At 47.5% G+C, this 18,343-nt stretch overlaps 1 protein-coding gene across 2 annotated transcripts; it reads left to right on the top strand.

Moving 5' to 3' along the window:
• Positions 1-240: 240 nt before the first annotated feature.
• tlr2 (toll-like receptor 2) lies at positions 241-18,107 on the top strand. Of its 2 annotated transcripts, none has more exons than XM_078407454.1 (2): positions 241-309; positions 14,741-18,107. In XM_078407454.1, exon 2 carries the CDS (start codon positions 14,761-14,763, stop codon positions 17,131-17,133), a length of 2,373 nt encoding a protein of 790 aa, XP_078263580.1. In that variant the 5' UTR covers positions 241-309; positions 14,741-14,760; the 3' UTR covers positions 17,134-18,107. The 2 variants fall into 2 exon arrangements, with proteins under 2 accessions (XP_078263580.1, XP_078263571.1); XM_078407445.1 differs by lacking the exon at positions 241-309 and adding an exon at positions 5,447-5,580.
• The last annotated feature ends 236 nt before the right edge of the window (positions 18,108-18,343 follow it).

Raw genomic sequence — 18,343 nt, 5'->3', positions numbered from 1 at the left:
ATATGTTCTGCTTTTTCCTGCAAAACCCTCGACTGAAAAAAATACCAAATTTATAACGTTTCATCATTTAAAATCATCTTATGTTTTGAAAGCAAAATATTTTCCAGTGTATATTTTATCGTGCCTAAGTATTTTGCAATACCAACTACTTATACATTTTCTAGACAACAGTGCAGCAATACTTGTAATTCCTGCAAGTGGTGATGTAATTTCCTGATTTTCGGCACTCAGTTTCCAGATTCTAGATTAAAGTTTCACTGATCCTGTGAATTGGATTTTAACAATACTGTTTCTTAAGGATTGGCGTTGGTAAGTGATAAAACTGATTGACCTCAGGATCAATCTCAGCAACAAAACTGTTCCATATTGTCTTTGTTGTCTTTGTTCGGTAAAATATTTTTAAAAATAGTTTGAATCCACTGTTTTGTTAATCGCAGATGCTAAAGGTTTCATTGTTTGTAGAACAAAGCCTGTCTGCTTTTCTTTCAATACGTTGTTGGGTTATGAAACTGGACAGTCAGAACTGGGATTTCTTACAAAATCAGAGTGATAAAATTGTCTAAATGTATGCTTAATGTGACACTAACAGTATTACCAAAATATTTTGGGTAGATTGCTGTAATTCATAGAGGGAGAAGATATTCCTGAAACAAGTTTAGGGATATTATGAATCACATAAAATGTACTTCATAAATGAGATCGCCTTTGTGTGGTCACCATTTTAAGTTTGGAAAGCTATCAAAGGAGGAGGAATCACGAGCATAGGAAAATGTTACAACTTGCTACACATATGGTTCGGGGAATGTGGTTAAATGATTTAGAAAACCTAACGGAATGCAGGCAAGTTGTTCCATCCACAGAAACAACTGTGTAAAGTAGTTAAGACCAACCTAAATGTTGGCCACAGTTTAAGAATAAGGGGTAAGCCATTTAGAACGGAGATGAGGAAAAGCTTTTTCAGTCAGAGAGTTGTAAATCTGTGGAATTCTCTGCCTCAGAAGGCAGTGAAGGCCAATTCTCTGAATGCATTCAAGAGAGAGCTAGATAGAGCTCTTAAGGATAGCGGAGTCAGGGGGTATGGGGAGAAGGCAGGAACGGGGTACTGATTGAGAATGATCAGCCATGATCACATTGAATGGTGGTGCTGGCTCGACGGGCCGAATGGCCTCCTCCTGTTCCTATTGTCTATTGTCTATAATGACTTAAAACGTTTGGAATAACAGGGATTGATCAGGGATAGTTGGCATGGATTTTTAGTTTAGTTTTAATTTAGGGATACAGTGCGGAAACAGGCCCTTCGGCCCACCGAATCTGCGCCGACCAGCGATCCCCGCACACTAACACTATCCTACACCCACTAGGGACAATTTTTACATTTACCAAGACAATTAACCTACAAACCTGTACGTCTTTGGAGTGTGGGAGGAAACCGAAGATCTCGGAGAAAACCCACGCAGGTCACGGGGAGAACGTACAAACTCCGTGCAGACAGCACCCGTAGCGGGATGGAACCCGGGTCTCCGGCACTGCATTCGCTATAAGGCAGCAACTCTACCGCTGCGCCACCGCGACCACCCACGGAATGAAGGGCAAGTTGTTCCATCCCAACAGAAACAACTGCGTAAAGTAGTTAAGACCAACATAAATGACTTAAAACGTTTAGAACAGCAGGGATTGATCAGGGATAGTTGGCATGAATTTGTTGGATATAATTTCAAACTAATATACCAGTTGTTTTGATGAGGTGATTCAATATACTGTGGAGGACAGCAGTACTGATGTGGTTTACATGCGCTTCAATTTTGATGAGGTACATGATGTACTGGTGCAAAAGGCTGGAGTCCATGGGATTCAAAGCAAGTTGGTAAATCACTTACTAAATTGGATAGACACAAAAAGCTGGAGTAACTCAGCGGGACAGGCAACATCTCTGGAGAGAAGGAATGGGTGACGTTTCAATAGACAATAGACAATAGATGCAGGAGGAGGCCATTCGGCCCTTCGAGCCAGCACCGCCATTCAATGTGATCATGGCTGATCATTCTCAATCAGTACCCCGTTCCTGCCTTCTCCCCATACCCCCTGACTCCGCTATCCTTAAGAGCTCTATCTAGCTCTCTCTTGAATGCATTCAGTGAATTGGCCTTCACTGCCTCTGACTGAAAAAGTTTTTCCTCATCTCAGTTCTAAATGGCCTACCCCTTATTCTTAAACAGTGGCCCCTGGTTCTGGACTCCCCCAAGGGTTTCGGTTCGAGACCCTTCTTCAGATGACGTGGGAGAGGGGTGAGTTGGGTGGGGGGGGGGGGTACAGGAGGGGTTAGGGGTGGCTGCTTTGTGTGACGGGTTCCCAACATCCACAACTCTCTGAGATTGTCTGTGGTCTTAGGCAGAGCGCTTGACAAATCAATCCATGGTGCATCTGTAGAAATAGTAAGAGTTCTTGCAGACATGCCAAACTTGTTCTTCTGAGTAAGTGGGCGGTCACGGTGGCGCAGCGGTAGAGTTGCTGCCTTACAGCGCATGCAGCGCCGGAGACCCGGGTTCCATCCCGACTACGGGTCCTTTTCAGAATGGAATGGAATTGAATATTTTATTGTCCCATCTGACAACACACAGTGAAATTCTTTGCTTGCGTAACCCAAGGTATGTGAATAGTGGCCACAAACGACACTGACAAAGTTACAAAGTACGCCGGCTCCCCCTTTGTTATTCCCGCCCCCATGGCATTCCCCCCACCCGCCGGGTCCTCCATTGTTCTTCCCCTCCCCCCCTCACGGCTGTCCTTCCACGCTCTCATCGGCCACCGACCGCGGGTCGACCCACGAGGCTGTGAGGCTTCACCGCTGCCATCTACGCTCCATTCGGCCCAGGCGGCCCTCTTGGATTGGAGCCCTACTTCTAGTGGTGTGGCTCAGGGACCAGTGCCGGGCCATTGGTTTTATCATTTACTAGACCAAGTGGACCCGTTGGGCCCAAACCTCTCCTGCATTGGTGCAGCACCCTCTCCTCCCCCTCCCCACAACCCTCTCCCCCCCTCCTTCCTCCCTCCCCCTCCCTCCTACCCCTCCCCGTCCATCCCTTTCCCCTCCCCCCCACTCCATCCCCCTCAACCCCCCTTATCCTCCCTCCCCCCCCACCCCCTCCCTCCCTTGGAGATAGATTTAAACTTTAAAATGTGAAAAACTTAAAAAATATAACACCGATTTCAATGAAACTTCTTCCATTAGCACCAAAGGGACGACGGTGAGTAAGGTGGGCCTAACATTGTCGCGCTATCGTGCACCGTTTTGGCTGTAGTTCAGGAACAAACAAACAAACAAACAAACGAGAGTTTTAGTATAATAGATATATAATGCATGATTTTGTAAGTTTGCAGATAATACTAAAATGGATGGTATTATCAGAATTAAATTCCATTATCCATCCCTTGACCCATTTGACCGTCTGATCAGGATCCCGCTGCTATTTTTAACAGCCGTCTTCACTGTGAAGACGGCTGTTAAAAATAGCAGCGGGATCCTGATCAGACGGTCAAATGGGTCAAGGGATGGATAATGGAGTTTAATTCTGATAAGTGCGAGCTCAATCCAGGGCTGGACCTTCAAAGTCAAAGACAGGGCCCAGCAGAGAGCAGGGGCAGCGAGGAGTGCAAGTACATAGTTCTCTGAAAGTAGGATTGCAGGTGGATAGTGGAGGAAGGAACCGCAGATGCCGGCTTAAACTGAAGATAGATACAAAAAGCTGGAGTAACTCAGCGGGTCAGGCAGCATCTCTGGAGAACATGGACACAGAGTGCTGGAGTAACTCAGCGGGTCAGGCAGCATCTCTGGAGAACATGGACACAGAGTGCTGGAGTAACTCAGCGGGTCAGGCAGCATCTCTGGAGAACATGGACACAGAGTGCTGGAGTAACTCAGCGGGTCAGGCAGCATCTCTGGAGAACATGGACACAGAGTGCTGGAGTAACTCAGCGGGACAGGCAGCATCTCTGGAGAAAAGGAATAGGTGAAGTTTCGGGTCAACGCCCTTCTTCAGTCTGACCCACTGAGTTACTCCAGCTTTTTGTATCTGTTGCATGTAGAAAGGTGTGAAGAAGGCTTTGGGAATTGAGCCTGGAAGCTGATGCATTATGTTGCTATGTACAAGACGTGGTTTAGTTTAGAGATACAGCATGGAAACAGGCCCTTCGGCCCACCGGGTCCGCGCCGGCAAGCGATCCCCGCACATTAACACTATCCTACACCCACTGGGGACAATTTATACTTATACCAAGCCAATTAACCTACAAACCTGTACGTCTTTGGAGTGTGGGAGGAAACCGAAGATCTCGGAGAAAACCCACACAGGTCACGGGGAGAACGTACAAACTCGGTACAGACAGCGCCCGTAGTCGGGATGAAACCCGGGTCTCCGGCGCTGCATTCGCTGTAAGGCAGCAACTCTACCGCTGCGCCACCGTGACCGCCTTCTATCACAGATGGACGTCGTGAGGCCTCACTTTGTTCAGCTTTGGTTGGATGCCACTAACCTGGAAAGAGTGCAGAGAAGATTTATGCGGATGTTTCAAGATTCAAGGGCCTGAGGTGTAGAGAGAGGTTGGACAGCCAAGGACTTTATGCCTTGGAGCGCAGGAGGCTGAGGGGAGATCTTATAGAGGTTTAGAGATCTTCAGTTTCCTCTCGCATGCCAAAGACATACAGGTTTTTAGGTTAATTGACTTGGTATAAAAGTAAAATTGTCCATAGTGTGTGTAGGGTATTGTTAATTTACGGCGATCACTGGTCGGTGCAGACCAGGTAGGCCTGCTTCCGCACTGTATCTCTAATCTAAACTAAACAAAACAAAATCTGCTGATACAAAACTTCCCTCGCCTCTGTCACACTTTGACCTTCCTCTCCTGTATCCAGAGTTGCCAACTGTCCTGTATTAGCCGGGACATCCCGTATATTGGTTTATCCCGTACGGAACCGCCCTTGTCTCGTATTAGGCCCGGACAGTGTAGGCCCAGAGACCCGGGCGCCGCCTAACGGAGGTTGCATACCGACCTGCCTCCCGGCCCGGGCGGCCGCCATTGGTGGAGCAGGAGCACGTGGCCGCTGGCTGGGTGAGGTCACGTGGGACGGGGGAACACATTAATGGGGAAATTAAGTAATCTGAGAGATTTAAACTCCTATTACATTTCCATCGTCACCTTTTGTCCCTTATTTGGGAGTGAGGAAGTTGGCAACCCTCCCTCTATCCCAGGTTTCTACCCCTCCCCCGCCCCACAATCAATCTGAAGAAGGGTCCCAACCCCAAACATCACCTATCCATATTCTCCAGAGGTCATTGACCCACTGCTACTGCAGCACATTGTGTAAACCAGCATCTGCATTTCCTGTCTTCTACATTTCCTTATCCATTTCCTGCCTGTTTTACATACTTCCTCACTTACTTGTTGCAAATCGTCAATCTCAGTTTGTGAATTTGCTGCAGCATTAGTATCTTTTGCTGAAAAAGTAACCAAGAGGAGACAATGCAAAAGCACTGAAGTGACTTGGATAATAAACTGGAAAATGCAATAGGCAAAGCAGTCAAGGTAAGAATAACTCTTGTATGGTTCTTTAGAACACATTAATAGGGAAATGAAGTAATTTGAAAGATTTAAACTCCTATTACATTTCCATCGTCATTTTTGATTCTGAAGATCGACATTCTAGTGAGGTCGATGAGGATGATGTGTGGGAAAATAACTGCAGGTGCTGGTACAAATCGAAGGTAGACACAGAGTGCTGGAGTAATTCAGCGGCTCAGGCAGCATCTCTGGAGAACATGGACACAGAGTGCTGGAGTAACTCAGCGGGTCAGGCAGCATCTCTGGAGAACATGGACACAGAGTGCTGGAGTAACTCAGCGGGTCAGGCAGCATCTCTGGAGAACATGGACACAGAGTGCTGGAGTAACTCAGCGGGTCAGGCAGCATCTCTGGAGAACATGGGCACAGAGTGCTGGAGTAACTCAGTGGGACAGGCAGCATCTCTGGAGAACATGGGCACAGAGTGCTGGAGTAACTCAGCGGCTCAGGCAGCATCTCTGGAGAACATGGGCACAGAGTGCTGGAGTAACTCAGCGGCTCAGGCAGCATCTCTGGAGAACATGGACACAGAGTGCTGGAGTAACTCAGCGGGTCAGGCAGCATCTCTGGAGAGAAGGAATGGGTGACGTTTCGGGTCGAGACCTTTCTTCATGATCTTCTATGAAAATGATTGCAAGTAAAAAGAAATTAAATAAATGGCAAGGCGAAACGTAGAAGCTCAAATACGATTGAATTGGTAATTATTGAAGAAAGGAGGGTGTTTCCTAAAATATTGTGAATGTATTTTAACAGCTAACGGTGTTTTGCAGCCTTAACAGGTAACTTGCAAAACCACTAGCTAAAAGTAATCTTGTGGACGTGTGACAACATCTTCACAATTATTTTCACACAATTATTTTTTAATTCAGATTTTAAAAGAATGTTTGCAAATTCAGTAAAAGTAGATGCCATAATACAACATGCAGTACAATATCCTTTCAACCTAACTTTCAGCAGTTTTATGGAAGGATCGATCAAGATTTTTGAATATGGGTTTTTTGTTAATAAACAAATAACCTGCAGCTATATTTGGAGAGCATTTCTAAAATCCCCAAGTTGTCAAGTTCATTAGTGTGAATTATAAATATTTCTTAATGATGCAAAAATTTAGTTTGTTACTGATCCAGGAGAATGTTGCAGATGCACATAGAGAGGACTGGGGGGGGGGGGAGAGAAGGAAGACAGACTATATTGACTACTTTTGTAACTTTGTCGGAACCCTTTAGGTGGCGACTCTTGCCTACTTGTACTGTATGTAAGGTTGCCAACTGTCCCGTATTAGCCGGGACATCCCGTATATTGGGCTAAATCTGTTTGTCTCGTACGGGACCGCCCTTGTCCCGTATTGGGCTCGGGGGCCACTAGTAGGCCCCGACACTGTAGGCCCGGAGGCCGTTGTAGGCCCAGACACTGTCGGCCCGGGGGCCACTGTAGTCCCGGACACCGTAGGCCCGGGGGCCGCTGTAGACCCGGACACTGTAGGCCCGGACACTGTAGGCCCAGACACTGTCAGCCCGGGGGCTGCTGTAGGCTCGGACACCATAGGCCCGGGGGCCGCTGTAGGCCCGGACAGTGTAGGCCCAGGGGCCACTGTAGGCCCGGACACTGTAGGCCTGGGGGCCGCTGTAGACCCGGACAGTGTAAGCTAACGGAGTGTGTACGGGAAGCGGGGCCGAGTGTGTTCACCTAACGGAGGTTGCATAGCAACCCGCCTCCCGGCCCAGGTGGCCGCCATTGTTGGAGCAGGAGCATGTGGCCGCTGGCTGGGTGAGGTCACGTGGGGCACGGGCGATGACGTCACCTTTTCTCCCTTATTTGGGAGTTGGCAACCCTAACTGTATGCAAACAAAGAATCTCACTGTACCAAGTACAGGTGACAATAATCATTCAGGAGGGCTCATCCAGTGAGGCAATATGGACAGACCTCTGGAGTACACAATGTGCAATCATATATAGGATCATGAGCGGAATAGATTGGGTAGATGCACAGTCTTTTACCCAGAGTAGGAGGATCGAGGACCAGAGGGCATAGGTTTAAGGTGAAGGGGAAAGGATTTAATAGGAATCTGAGGGGTAACTTTTTCACACAAAGGGTGGTGGGGGTATGGAACAAGCTGCCAGAGGTGGTAGTTGAGGCAGCGACTAACGTCAGGTCATAAGTCATAAGGGATGGTAGTAGAATTAGGCCGTTCGTCCCAACAAGTCTACTCCGCCGTTCAATCATGGCTGATCTATCTCTCCCTCCTAACCCCATTCTCCTGCCTTCTCCCCATAACCTCTGACACCAGCACTAATCAAGACTATCCTAACATTTATGAAACGGTTAGACAGGTACATGGATAGGACAGGTTTGGAGGGATATGGACCAACCGCAGGCAGGCGGCACTAGTGTAGCTGGGGCATGTTGGCCGGTGTGGGCAAGTTGGGCCGAAGGGCCTTTTCCCACGCTGTACCACTCGATGACTCTACAACCAGCGTAATCTGGAGGAACAGATGTACAGGCAGGTTATGGAAAAATATAAAAGTAGGGTAGTTGTACAAAGTGATTTTAAATTCCCCAATATTAACACCCTTGGTGCCAGTGGCTCAAATGAGGCTGAATTTGTATTGTATCCAGGAGGGTCTCTTGAAACAATAAGTAGATAGTCCAGCTGAGGACTATCTACTGATTGTGGATATTTATTCACAAAATGCTGGAGTAACTCAGCAGGTCAGGCAGCATCTCAGGAGAGAAGGAATGGGTGACGTTTCGGGTCGAGCCTCTTCAGTCTGAAGAAGATCACATTGAATGGTGGTGCTGGCTCGAAGAGCCGAATGGCCTACTCCTGCACCTATTGCCTATTGTCTATTGTCTTCCGGAGATTTCCCTAGTCTCTCTTCCCAGAGTTTGAGCCTTCTGGACGATGCACTGCAGTCCAGGGGATGGACAGAAGAGAGGAAACTTCTGCGTGATTTCAAACACTGAGGTAGCAAAGGGCGGTCATGTAGGGGGGGGGGTCTTTCATCCTCTGATTGTCTGAGGCGTTCTTCTTGACTGGCTATAGCTCTTCTGATTCCAGGAGGTGCAATGCCAGAGAGTGGGTAGATGTTGTACTCATATGAATCTAAGCTGACTACATAAGCCTATTAATAGGAGGGGATAGTCCCTTATCTGCATTGGTTATGATATCACTGCAACATGTTACCTTGTAGGCAAATACTGTTCTTATGTACATTGATATGAGACGTCCGTTGCACATGAGAGGAAGGGTAAAGCAAATCATCTGTTTCTGCAAGAAAAATACTAAAAGGATAATTGTGCATTTTCTAACATTACACTTAATTTCCCAGTTTTTTTTTTAACCCATGTCCCCTAATATCTTCCCAATGATCGGCTAAATGGTCTAATTCTGCTCCGGTCACTTATGAAGATGAACGTAGAATATGGAGCAGAGCAGCACAGGAACAGGAACCTTTAGGCCCCACAATGCCTGTGCCAAATGTGATATCTGCCTGCACATAATCCATATCCCTCCCTCCATATCCCTCCATTCCCTCCATGCATATCCACGTGTCCCTCCGAGCCTCAACTACCTCCTCTGGCAGCTTGTTCCATACACCCACCACCCTCTGTGTGGAAAACGTTACTCCTCGGATTCCTGGTAAATCATTTCCCCTTCACCTTGAACCTATGTCCTCTGGCCCTCGATTCCATACCATAAATGATATGCTTTTTTAATGGACGAGATTACGGGGTTGAAAAACTCACAGTAAGGATTGGAAAGATGACTTACAGTGAATGCATTTAGAGGTCCAAATATTGTGGATCACAGACTTTACACTATTGCTCCAAAAAATGTAATGATGTGACCAATAATTAAAGTCTCCTTTTAGCATCGCGTTACACAGTATCAGCAGTAGTGCTGTTTTCGCTTGGCCCACTGCACTTTCACTTCCCTTTTCCCCACACCGGTTGTGACTTTCTCTTGACATTCACTGATACATTAAGATGATATGTTTCCCTGTTATCTCAAGTACTTTTTGATGTTTGATTTTTATTTATTTATTCGTGTCATCGCACAACTGTTTGCCAATACCGAGCAAATGTTAGTGCCGGGTCGTTGGGCTCTGCAAGATCCTTTACAGTGCGTGTGTCATGCAGTATGTCACAGCTCAGGAGATGTTCCACAGTCTGGAGGCCCCGTCCACACTCGCAGTCTGCCGCATCGTCAGTGTATCCCCACTTCAGCACATCCATTTGCTCCTCCCCACGCCTGTCCGCAGTCTGTTGAGGCGGCGCCAGGTTATCCACGGTTGGTCAGAACCCGGTGGGGGTTTCTCAGAGGGGCCATTTGCCATGTGAGTTTAATGTGCCATTGCAGTTTAATGTGGATAAGTGTGAGGTTATCTAGGAGAAGCAACCTTCCACCACACCCTCTGCTTCCTTCCATGAAGCCAATTGTCTCTCCAGTCGGCTAGCTCTCCCTGGATCCCTTGCGATCTAACCTTCCAGAGCAGCCTACCACGCGGAACCTTGTCAAATGGCTTCTGAAATGCACATGGACAATGCCAAAGGCTCTGCCCTCATCCATCGTTTTGGTTACATCTTCAAAGACCTCGATCGGATTCGTGAGACGTGATCTCCCACCTACAAAACCATGCTGACTCTCCCCTCTCCCTATTCCTGTTCGCTGTCTGCAACACCACCCACTTTTGTATCATCTGCAAGCTTGCCTACCTTGCCATGTGCATTCTCATACAAATCGTTGATGTAGATGACAAACAGTAATGGGCCCAGGACCGAACCCTAGTCACAGGCCTCCAGTCCGAGAAACAACCTTCCAGATGTTTTGCTGTCCATTTTTATAGCCAATTCTCTATCCATTCAGCTATCTCTCCTTGGATCCCGCGCAATCTAACCTTCCAGAGCAGACTACCATGCGGAACCCTGTCGAATGCTTCACTGAAGTCCACATACACAACGTCTACAGCTCTGCCCTCGTCAACCTTTTCGGTCACATCTTCAAAAAACTCAATCAGCTTTGTGAGCCATGATAAATTATAGGGTTATTATTGAGATGTGAGGGTGGGAGTTGTCTAAGATGGACTGGGAACATAAACTAAAGCACACAAGGAACTGCAGATGCTGGTTTGCAAAAAAAGAACACAAAGTGCTGGAGTACAGTAACTCAACGGGTCAGGCAGCATCTCTGTCTGACATGGACGTACAACAGAGATACTGCCTGATACACCAAATTTCTCCAGCACGTTGTGCTTTCTAAAAAATAAACTCAGACACCGGTCAGTAAATAAACATTACAGATATTCAAACAGTTGGTTCAGAATGCTCTCAGGAATTTATTCCAAGTGGAACAAAGAATTCCATGAGTAAAAATCTGTACTTAACGAGGGAGGTCAGGGAATGTGTTGAATTGACAAGCTGGGTATACAAAGTGTGCAGAAAGGAACTGCAGGTGCTAATTTATACCAGAGGTAGACACAAAGTGCTGGGGTAACTCAGCGGGTCAGGCAGCATCTCTGGAGAACATGGACACAGAGTGCTGGAGTAACTCAGCGGGTCAGGCAGCATCTCTGGAGAACATGGACACAGAGTGCTGGAGTAACTCAGCGGGTCAGGCAGCATCTCTGAAGAACATGGACACAGAGTGCTGGAGTAACTCAGCAGGTCAGGCAGCATCTCTGGAGAACATGGACACAGAGTGCTGGAGTAACAGCATCTCTGGAGAAAAAGGATGGGTGACGTTTGGGGTCAGGACCCTGCTTCACACTGGAAGCATACGAAGTATTTTCCGTCCATGTTAGGCCAGCGGAGTGGAAAGTATGCAGGCTCCAGCAGCGAAGAACTAAGGAGGAAGATTCTGAGAGAAAATTTGTACGTTATAAAAAACACAGTGAGAGTTTCGATGGATATTTAGTTTGGAAGAAGGTGGCTGAGTTACCTGTGGGATCTCTGGAGAGCAAGGCTGGTGTATAATAGTAAGCAAGAAAGAAAACATTTGTCAGAAAGAAATTGTCAGCAAAATAAAATCAATTTTTGAACCAGTCTTCACCCTGTGCAGTAGATGGGCTAATATTAAATAACATGAAGGAACCTTTTCACACAGAGGGGATACATATATGGTTTTCACATGGAGGATGGAATGATCCAACAGAGGATATGCTTGAGGCAAGTACAGTCACAATCCTTAAGGGACATTTTGGACAGGTACATGGATAGGGAACTTTTAATATAGACAATAGACAATAGGTGCAGGAGTAGGCCATTCGGCCCTTCGAGCCAGCACCGCCATTCAATGTGATCATGGCTGATCATTCTCAATCAGTACCCCGTTCCTGCCTTCTCCCCATACCCCCTGACTCCGCTATCCTTAAGGGGTACTAGTGCATGTGGGCAACTTGGCCAGCATGGATGAGTTGGGCAGAAGGGTCTGTTTCCATGCTGTATGACTATAATATTTTAGGGTTTAGAGATACGGCATGGAAACAGGCCCTTCGGCCCACCATGTCCGCACCGACCAACACCGTACACTAGCACTATCCTGCCCAATAGGGACAATTTTTACATTTACGAAAGCCAATTAACCTACAAACCTGTACGTTTTTGGAGTGTGGGAGGAAACCGGAGCAACCGGGAAAAACCCAGGCAATGAAAATGTACAGTACAGACTCCGTACAGACAGCACCCGCAATCAGGATCGAACCTGGGTCTCTGGCGCTGTAAGGCAGTAGCTCTACCGCTGCGCCAACGTGCCGCCCTAATTCTATAATGTGTAAAAATCCCTATGGCAATGTACAAAGTATTGGAGAAACTCATTGGGCCAAGGGCAGACAAGCTGGTGGAAAGGCCAGTTAATTCAACATCTTTTGTTGGCAAGATGACGGAGTCAAGAACAAACGAGGGAACATGGGGGCCAAGCTACAAAGTAAGGGTCTGGTTATTTATAAATGTTGTGCAGAAATGTCTTCTCTCAGATGGTAGCGGATCGCTGGAATTCTCTGCTGCATTAAATCCATTTTTGTTTAGTTTACTTTAGTTTAGTTTAGAGATACAGCGCGGAAACAGGCCCATCGGCCCACCGAGTCCGCACCCACCAGCGATCCCCACACATTAACACTATCCTACACCCACTAGGGACAATTTAACATTTATAACCAGGCCAATTAACCTACAAACCCGTACGTCTTTGGAGTGTGGGAGGAAACCGAAGATCTCGGAGAAAACCCATGCAGGTCACGGGGAGAACGTACAAACTCCGTACAGACGGCACCCGTAGTCAGGATGGAACCCGGGTCTCCGGCGCTGTGAGGCAGCAGCTCTACTGCCACCCTGCCGCCCGTCCATTTAAAGTGGAGATGGATAAATGTGTGAAATATCGAGGAATTAAGGGTGAGGGAACTGTCACAGAAGAATGGTAGACACAAAATGCTGGAGTAACTCAGCGGGACAGGCAGCATCTCTGGAGAACATGGACACAGAGTGCTGGAGTAACTCAGCGGGACAGGCAGCATCTCTGGAGAGAAGGAATAGGCGACGTTTCGGGTCAAACTGAAGAAGGGGTTCCCGACCCGAAACATCACCCATTCCTTCTCTCCAGAGATGCTGCCTGACCCGCTGAGTTACTCCAGCACTCTGTGTCCATGTTCTCCAGAGATGCTGCCTGACCCGCTGAGTTACTCCAGCACTCTGTGTCCATGTTCTCCACAGATGCTGCCTGTCCCGCTGAGTTACTCCAGCACTCTGTGTCCATGTTCTCCACAGATGCTGCCTGACCCGCTGAGTTACTCCAGCACTCTGTGTCCATGTTCTCCAGAGATGCTGCCTGAGACGCTGAGTTACTCCAGCATTTTGTGTTTACCTTCGATTTAAACCAGCACCTGCGGTTCTTTCCTGTCACAGAAGAACAGTTGGTGTCAGCGTGGATCAGTAGGATGGTATTAAATGATGGCGCGTGCTTCACAGTTCTGATGGCACACCTCCTGCTCCTATCTTCCTCTGCCCTTGGTCGTCCTTGATTGATTTTAAATCAGACAAAGCCGCATCTGAAAGAATGGCTGGTTGATTAAAAGTCGAATCTGCAGCAGTTGGAAAAAAATGTAATGGTTGATAGGAAGATAATTGGAAACAGGGTTGGTTGCCAAATTGAAAACAGAGTAGGCTTAAATAGGCCTTTTTCAGGTGAGCAAAACGAAATTATCTTAAGGGGTTGGACAGGCTAGATGCAGGAAGATTGTTCCCGATGTTGGGGAAGTCCAGAACAAGGGGTCACAGTTTAAGGATAAGGGGGAAGTCTTTTAGGACCGAGATGAGAACGTTTTTTTTCACACAGAGTGGTGAATCTGTGGAATTCTCTGCCACAGAAAGTAGTTGAGGCCAGTTCATTGGCTATATTTAAGAGGGAGTTAGATGTGGCCCTTGTGGCTAAAGGGATCAGGGGGTATGGAGAGAAGGCAGGTACGGGATACTGAGTTGGATGATCAGCCATGATCATATTGAATGGCGGTGCAGGCTCGAAGGGCCGAATGGCCTACTCCTGCACCTATTTTCTATGTTTCTATGAAACAAATAACATGCCACAGTGTGCCCTCATTTTGCGTTACCTTTGCACATTCCATACAATAAAATACAATACAATATCCTTTATTGTCATTGTACAAGTACAACGAGATTTGTGAATGTCGCTTCCATATGGATGCTATCAAATCAAATATTTAAATAAATCACGGCGAAAATGAAAGCAACAAAGTGGGGGGGGGGGAGGGGGGGGAAGAAAAAAAGGGGGAACAAGGTAAAGTGCAAAAAAAGGTTGATGCAGGGGTCAGTTGTGCCAGATGACCCTGGTGGCATAGACAGATCATGGCGGGCTCTCAGGCTCAGCAGGCTATCAGCATTACATACATGTAATATTAATATGACAATAATATGCAATATTATGCATATTACATATTAAGAGACATTTGCGATCATTTCATCAAACAGCATTGGCGATAATTTGGTCAAACAGCATTTGCGATCATTTCATCAAACAGCACTGGCGATAATTTGGTCAAACAGCATTTGCGATCATTTCGGCTGACAAGCAATGGACTATAACTGACTGTTTAACTAAATATTTTTCCATTTCAGAGCCCACTGAAGGAAAGAAGATGAGTTCTCAATCCCTCTGTTTCCTGCTTGCCTATATGTTTGCATGTGCAATTTTCTTCGAAGATGTCGGGCCACACAACATTTGCCAAATAAGTGATTCCAAAAGCAGCTCCAACTGCTCCTCGATGAAGTTCGCGGATGTCCCTCATGTCCCTGCCAAGACGCTGATATTTGACCTGTCCCACAACGGCATTTCACGGATTGAGGAGACCGATTTCATCGCGTACAGGGAGCTCAAAAGTCTTTTTCTGCAGTCAAATCAAATCCAATCCATCGCTGACCAAGCTTTCCAGCTCAACACAGAAATGGAGTATCTCGACCTGTCTGATAATCTTTTAACTAAGCTGACAGCACATTGGTTCAAACACTTTTACAAATTACTTCATCTCAATCTTTCAGGGAATAGGTACACAACTCTGGGATCGGGAAGACTATTCTCCAATCTCTCATCACTCCGATGGCTAAAAATTGGCAATCCTTTCCTATCCCGTCTACAGAAAGACGACTTTGTAGGAATTCCGCATCTGGACGAATGCATTTTAACAGCAACTCATTTAGATTCATATCAACAAGGGGCATTCAGTTCCTTCGGAAGCATAGGCCACATTGCCTTGAGTTTGCAGAACATGTTTCTGAAGAGGACAGACCAGGCTCATCAGATGCTCATAGATTTGTCAGGTTTCACCACCCACTTGGAGCTAACAGACCTAACATTTTCTCCCAAAGGTAACAATCAGCTATTTCCTGCTGCACGCAATTTGGCATTCGGAAAGCTCACCGTTGCGAACTGTTCCGTGACTGACCTCACTGTAGTCGCAGTGGTGAAATCCATGCAAAGCATAAAACTATCAGAGGTGGTGGTGAAAGACTGTGTCCTTTCAGGGACTGGCAATTGGCGCACAGCGATCCCTAAAGTAAGCAGTCTACCTCAGTCATTAACTTTAAATAATATATCCATTAGGGAGTTTTATCAATTTCGCGATATTTCGCTGATTAGTCCACTGCTTGAAAACCTCACAACAGCTATAATGACAAGACTGCATATGCTTATGATGCCATGTCCAATATCGAAACGATTAAAAAAAGTGGAGCATCTAGATTTAGCACATAATTTGCTCTCAGATAGAATCATGCAAGAAACGGTCTGTCCAGGTGCCTGGGCGTCTGTGCGGTACCTGAGTCTGAGAAATAATTTATTCAAATATCTCAGTATCTTAAGTCCAAAACTATCAACGCTTTCTACTCTTACCCATTTGGATTTGAGTCAAAATAGCTTCACGGAAAACAGTGCGGCGTGCAAGTGGTCGAAAAATCTGCAATTTCTCAATCTTTCAAGCTGTAAGATACATAGCATATCGCAATGTCTCCCTCCAAATGTCGAGGTGTTGGATTTAAGTAACAACGCCCTCAGCACTTTCGACGCCAACCTGCCCTCTCTCAAGATTCTGGACGTGTCCCGTAATAGGTTGAAGAGGTTACCAACTGGCGGCCACTTCCCAAAGATGGGGATCCTGAACGTCAGCCACAACAGACTCACCTCCCTCTCAGAGGAAGAGATCGCCACGTTTGAAAGCCTTGACTCCTTGCAGGCTGGAAAAAACAATTACATTTGTTCGTGCAAATTCCTACTGTACATGAACCAGCACAAGACGGTACGACTACTGGATCAGCCAGGGAACTATGTTTGTGACTCTCCTCGAAACCTCAGGGGACAGGCGGTACAAAGTACCAAACGCTCGTTCTTCGACTGCCATGTGATATTGTCTGTGGCCTTAATCTGTGCCAGTGTGTCATTGGCAGCGGGGGCTGTTGTGGTGGCATGCTATAAGTACCACTGGATCTGGTACCTCCAGATGACCTGGGCCTGGCTGCAGGCAAAGAGGAAGCCAAGGAAATCCAGGACCCATGACACCTGCTACGACGCGTTCGTGTCCTACAGTGAGATGGACTCGGGCTGGGTGGAGACCCTGTTGGTCAGGGAGTTGGAGAGCATTCAGCCACCGCTGGCCCTCTGCCTCCACAAGCGAGACTTCACTCCGGGGAAGTGGATCATCGACAACATCATCGAATCCATCGAGAAAAGCAGGAAGACCTTGTTCGTCCTGTCGCGGCACTTTGTGCAGAGCGAGTGGTGCAAGTACGAGCTCGACTACACACACTTTCGCCTGTTCGACGAGAACGACGACGGGGCCATTCTGGTTCTGCTGGAGGCCATCCCGAAGGACGCCATTCCTCAGAGGTTCTGCAAGCTGAGGAAGCTGATGAACACGAAGACCTACTTGGAGTGGCCCCAGGACGAGGAGCAACAGCAAATGTTCTGGTTCAATTTGAAAGTCGCACTGAAAGGCGATGTGAACACAACTGTTTTGTAAATATTCTCCTCGAGGCCGCAAGCGAGGCCGCAGGAAACATGTTCCCAATGTTGGGGGAGTCCAGAACCAGGGGCCACAGTTTAAGAATAAGGGGTAGGCCATTTAGAACGGAGATGAGGAAAAACTTTTTCAGTCAGAGAGTTGTGAATCTGTGGAATTCTCTGCCTCAGAAGGCAGTGGAGGCCAATTCTCTGAATGCATTCAAGAGAGAGCTAGATAGAGCTCTTAAGGATAGCGGAGTCAGGGGGTATCATCATCATCATCATCATATATATACAGCCGGAAACAGGCCTTTTCGGCCCACCAAGTCCGTGCCGCCCAGCGATCCCCGTACATTAACACTATCCTACACCCACTAGGGACAATTTTTTTTACATTTACCCAGCCAATTAACCTACATACCTGTACGTCTTTGGAGTGTGGGAGGAAACCGAAGATCTCTGAGAAAACCCACGCAGGTCACGGGGAGAATGTACAAACTCCTTACAGTGCAGCACCCGTAGTCAGGATCGAACCTGAGTCTCCGGCGCTGTATTCGCTGTAAAGCAGCAACTCTACCGCTGCGCTACCGTGCCGGGAGAAGGCAGGAACGGGGCACTGATTGAGAATGGTCAGCCATGATCACATTGAATGGCGGTGCTGGCTCGAAGGGCCGAATGGCCTCCTCCTGCACCTATTGTCTATTGTCTATTGATCGGAGCAGAATTGGGCCATTCGGCCCATCGAGTCCGCTCCGCCGTTCAACCGTGGCTGATCCGTCTCTCCCGCCTAACCCCATTCTCCCGCCTTCTCCCCGTAACCCCCGACGCCCGCACACTAACAGTTAGAGCGATTTTAGATATTAAATAAAATGACAAAACAAAAACTGGCCGTGGCGGAAGTGGTGGCGCCTAACGGCTGTGGCTCGCTCGCAGTCTGTTCGTCTTTTTTCCTTTTTTTTTGTTGTGTGTCGGTGTTGGGATGGTTTTTGTATTTTTTTGGTTGTGTGTGTGTGAGGGGTGGTGGTGTGGGTGGGGGGGTGGTGGGGGGGGTGGGGGAAACTTTTCTCTTCCTCACGGCGCGGGGTGTGGCTCGGCCGCGGGGTCTAACATCGCAAGGTGCGGCTCGGCCGCTGGACTTTACATCACCCGGTGCGGCTTGGCCGCTGGACTTAACAGTGCCCGGTGCGGCTCGGCCGCGGGACTTTTCATCGCCCGGTGCGGCTTGGCCG

Source organism: Rhinoraja longicauda, chromosome 1, assembly GCF_053455715.1.
Source record: "Rhinoraja longicauda isolate Sanriku21f chromosome 1, sRhiLon1.1, whole genome shotgun sequence".
Lineage (NCBI taxonomy): Eukaryota > Metazoa > Chordata > Chondrichthyes > Rajiformes > Arhynchobatidae > Rhinoraja > Rhinoraja longicauda.
Note: the sequence above shows the minus strand (reverse complement) of the source record. Positions and strands in the feature narration are given on the sequence as shown.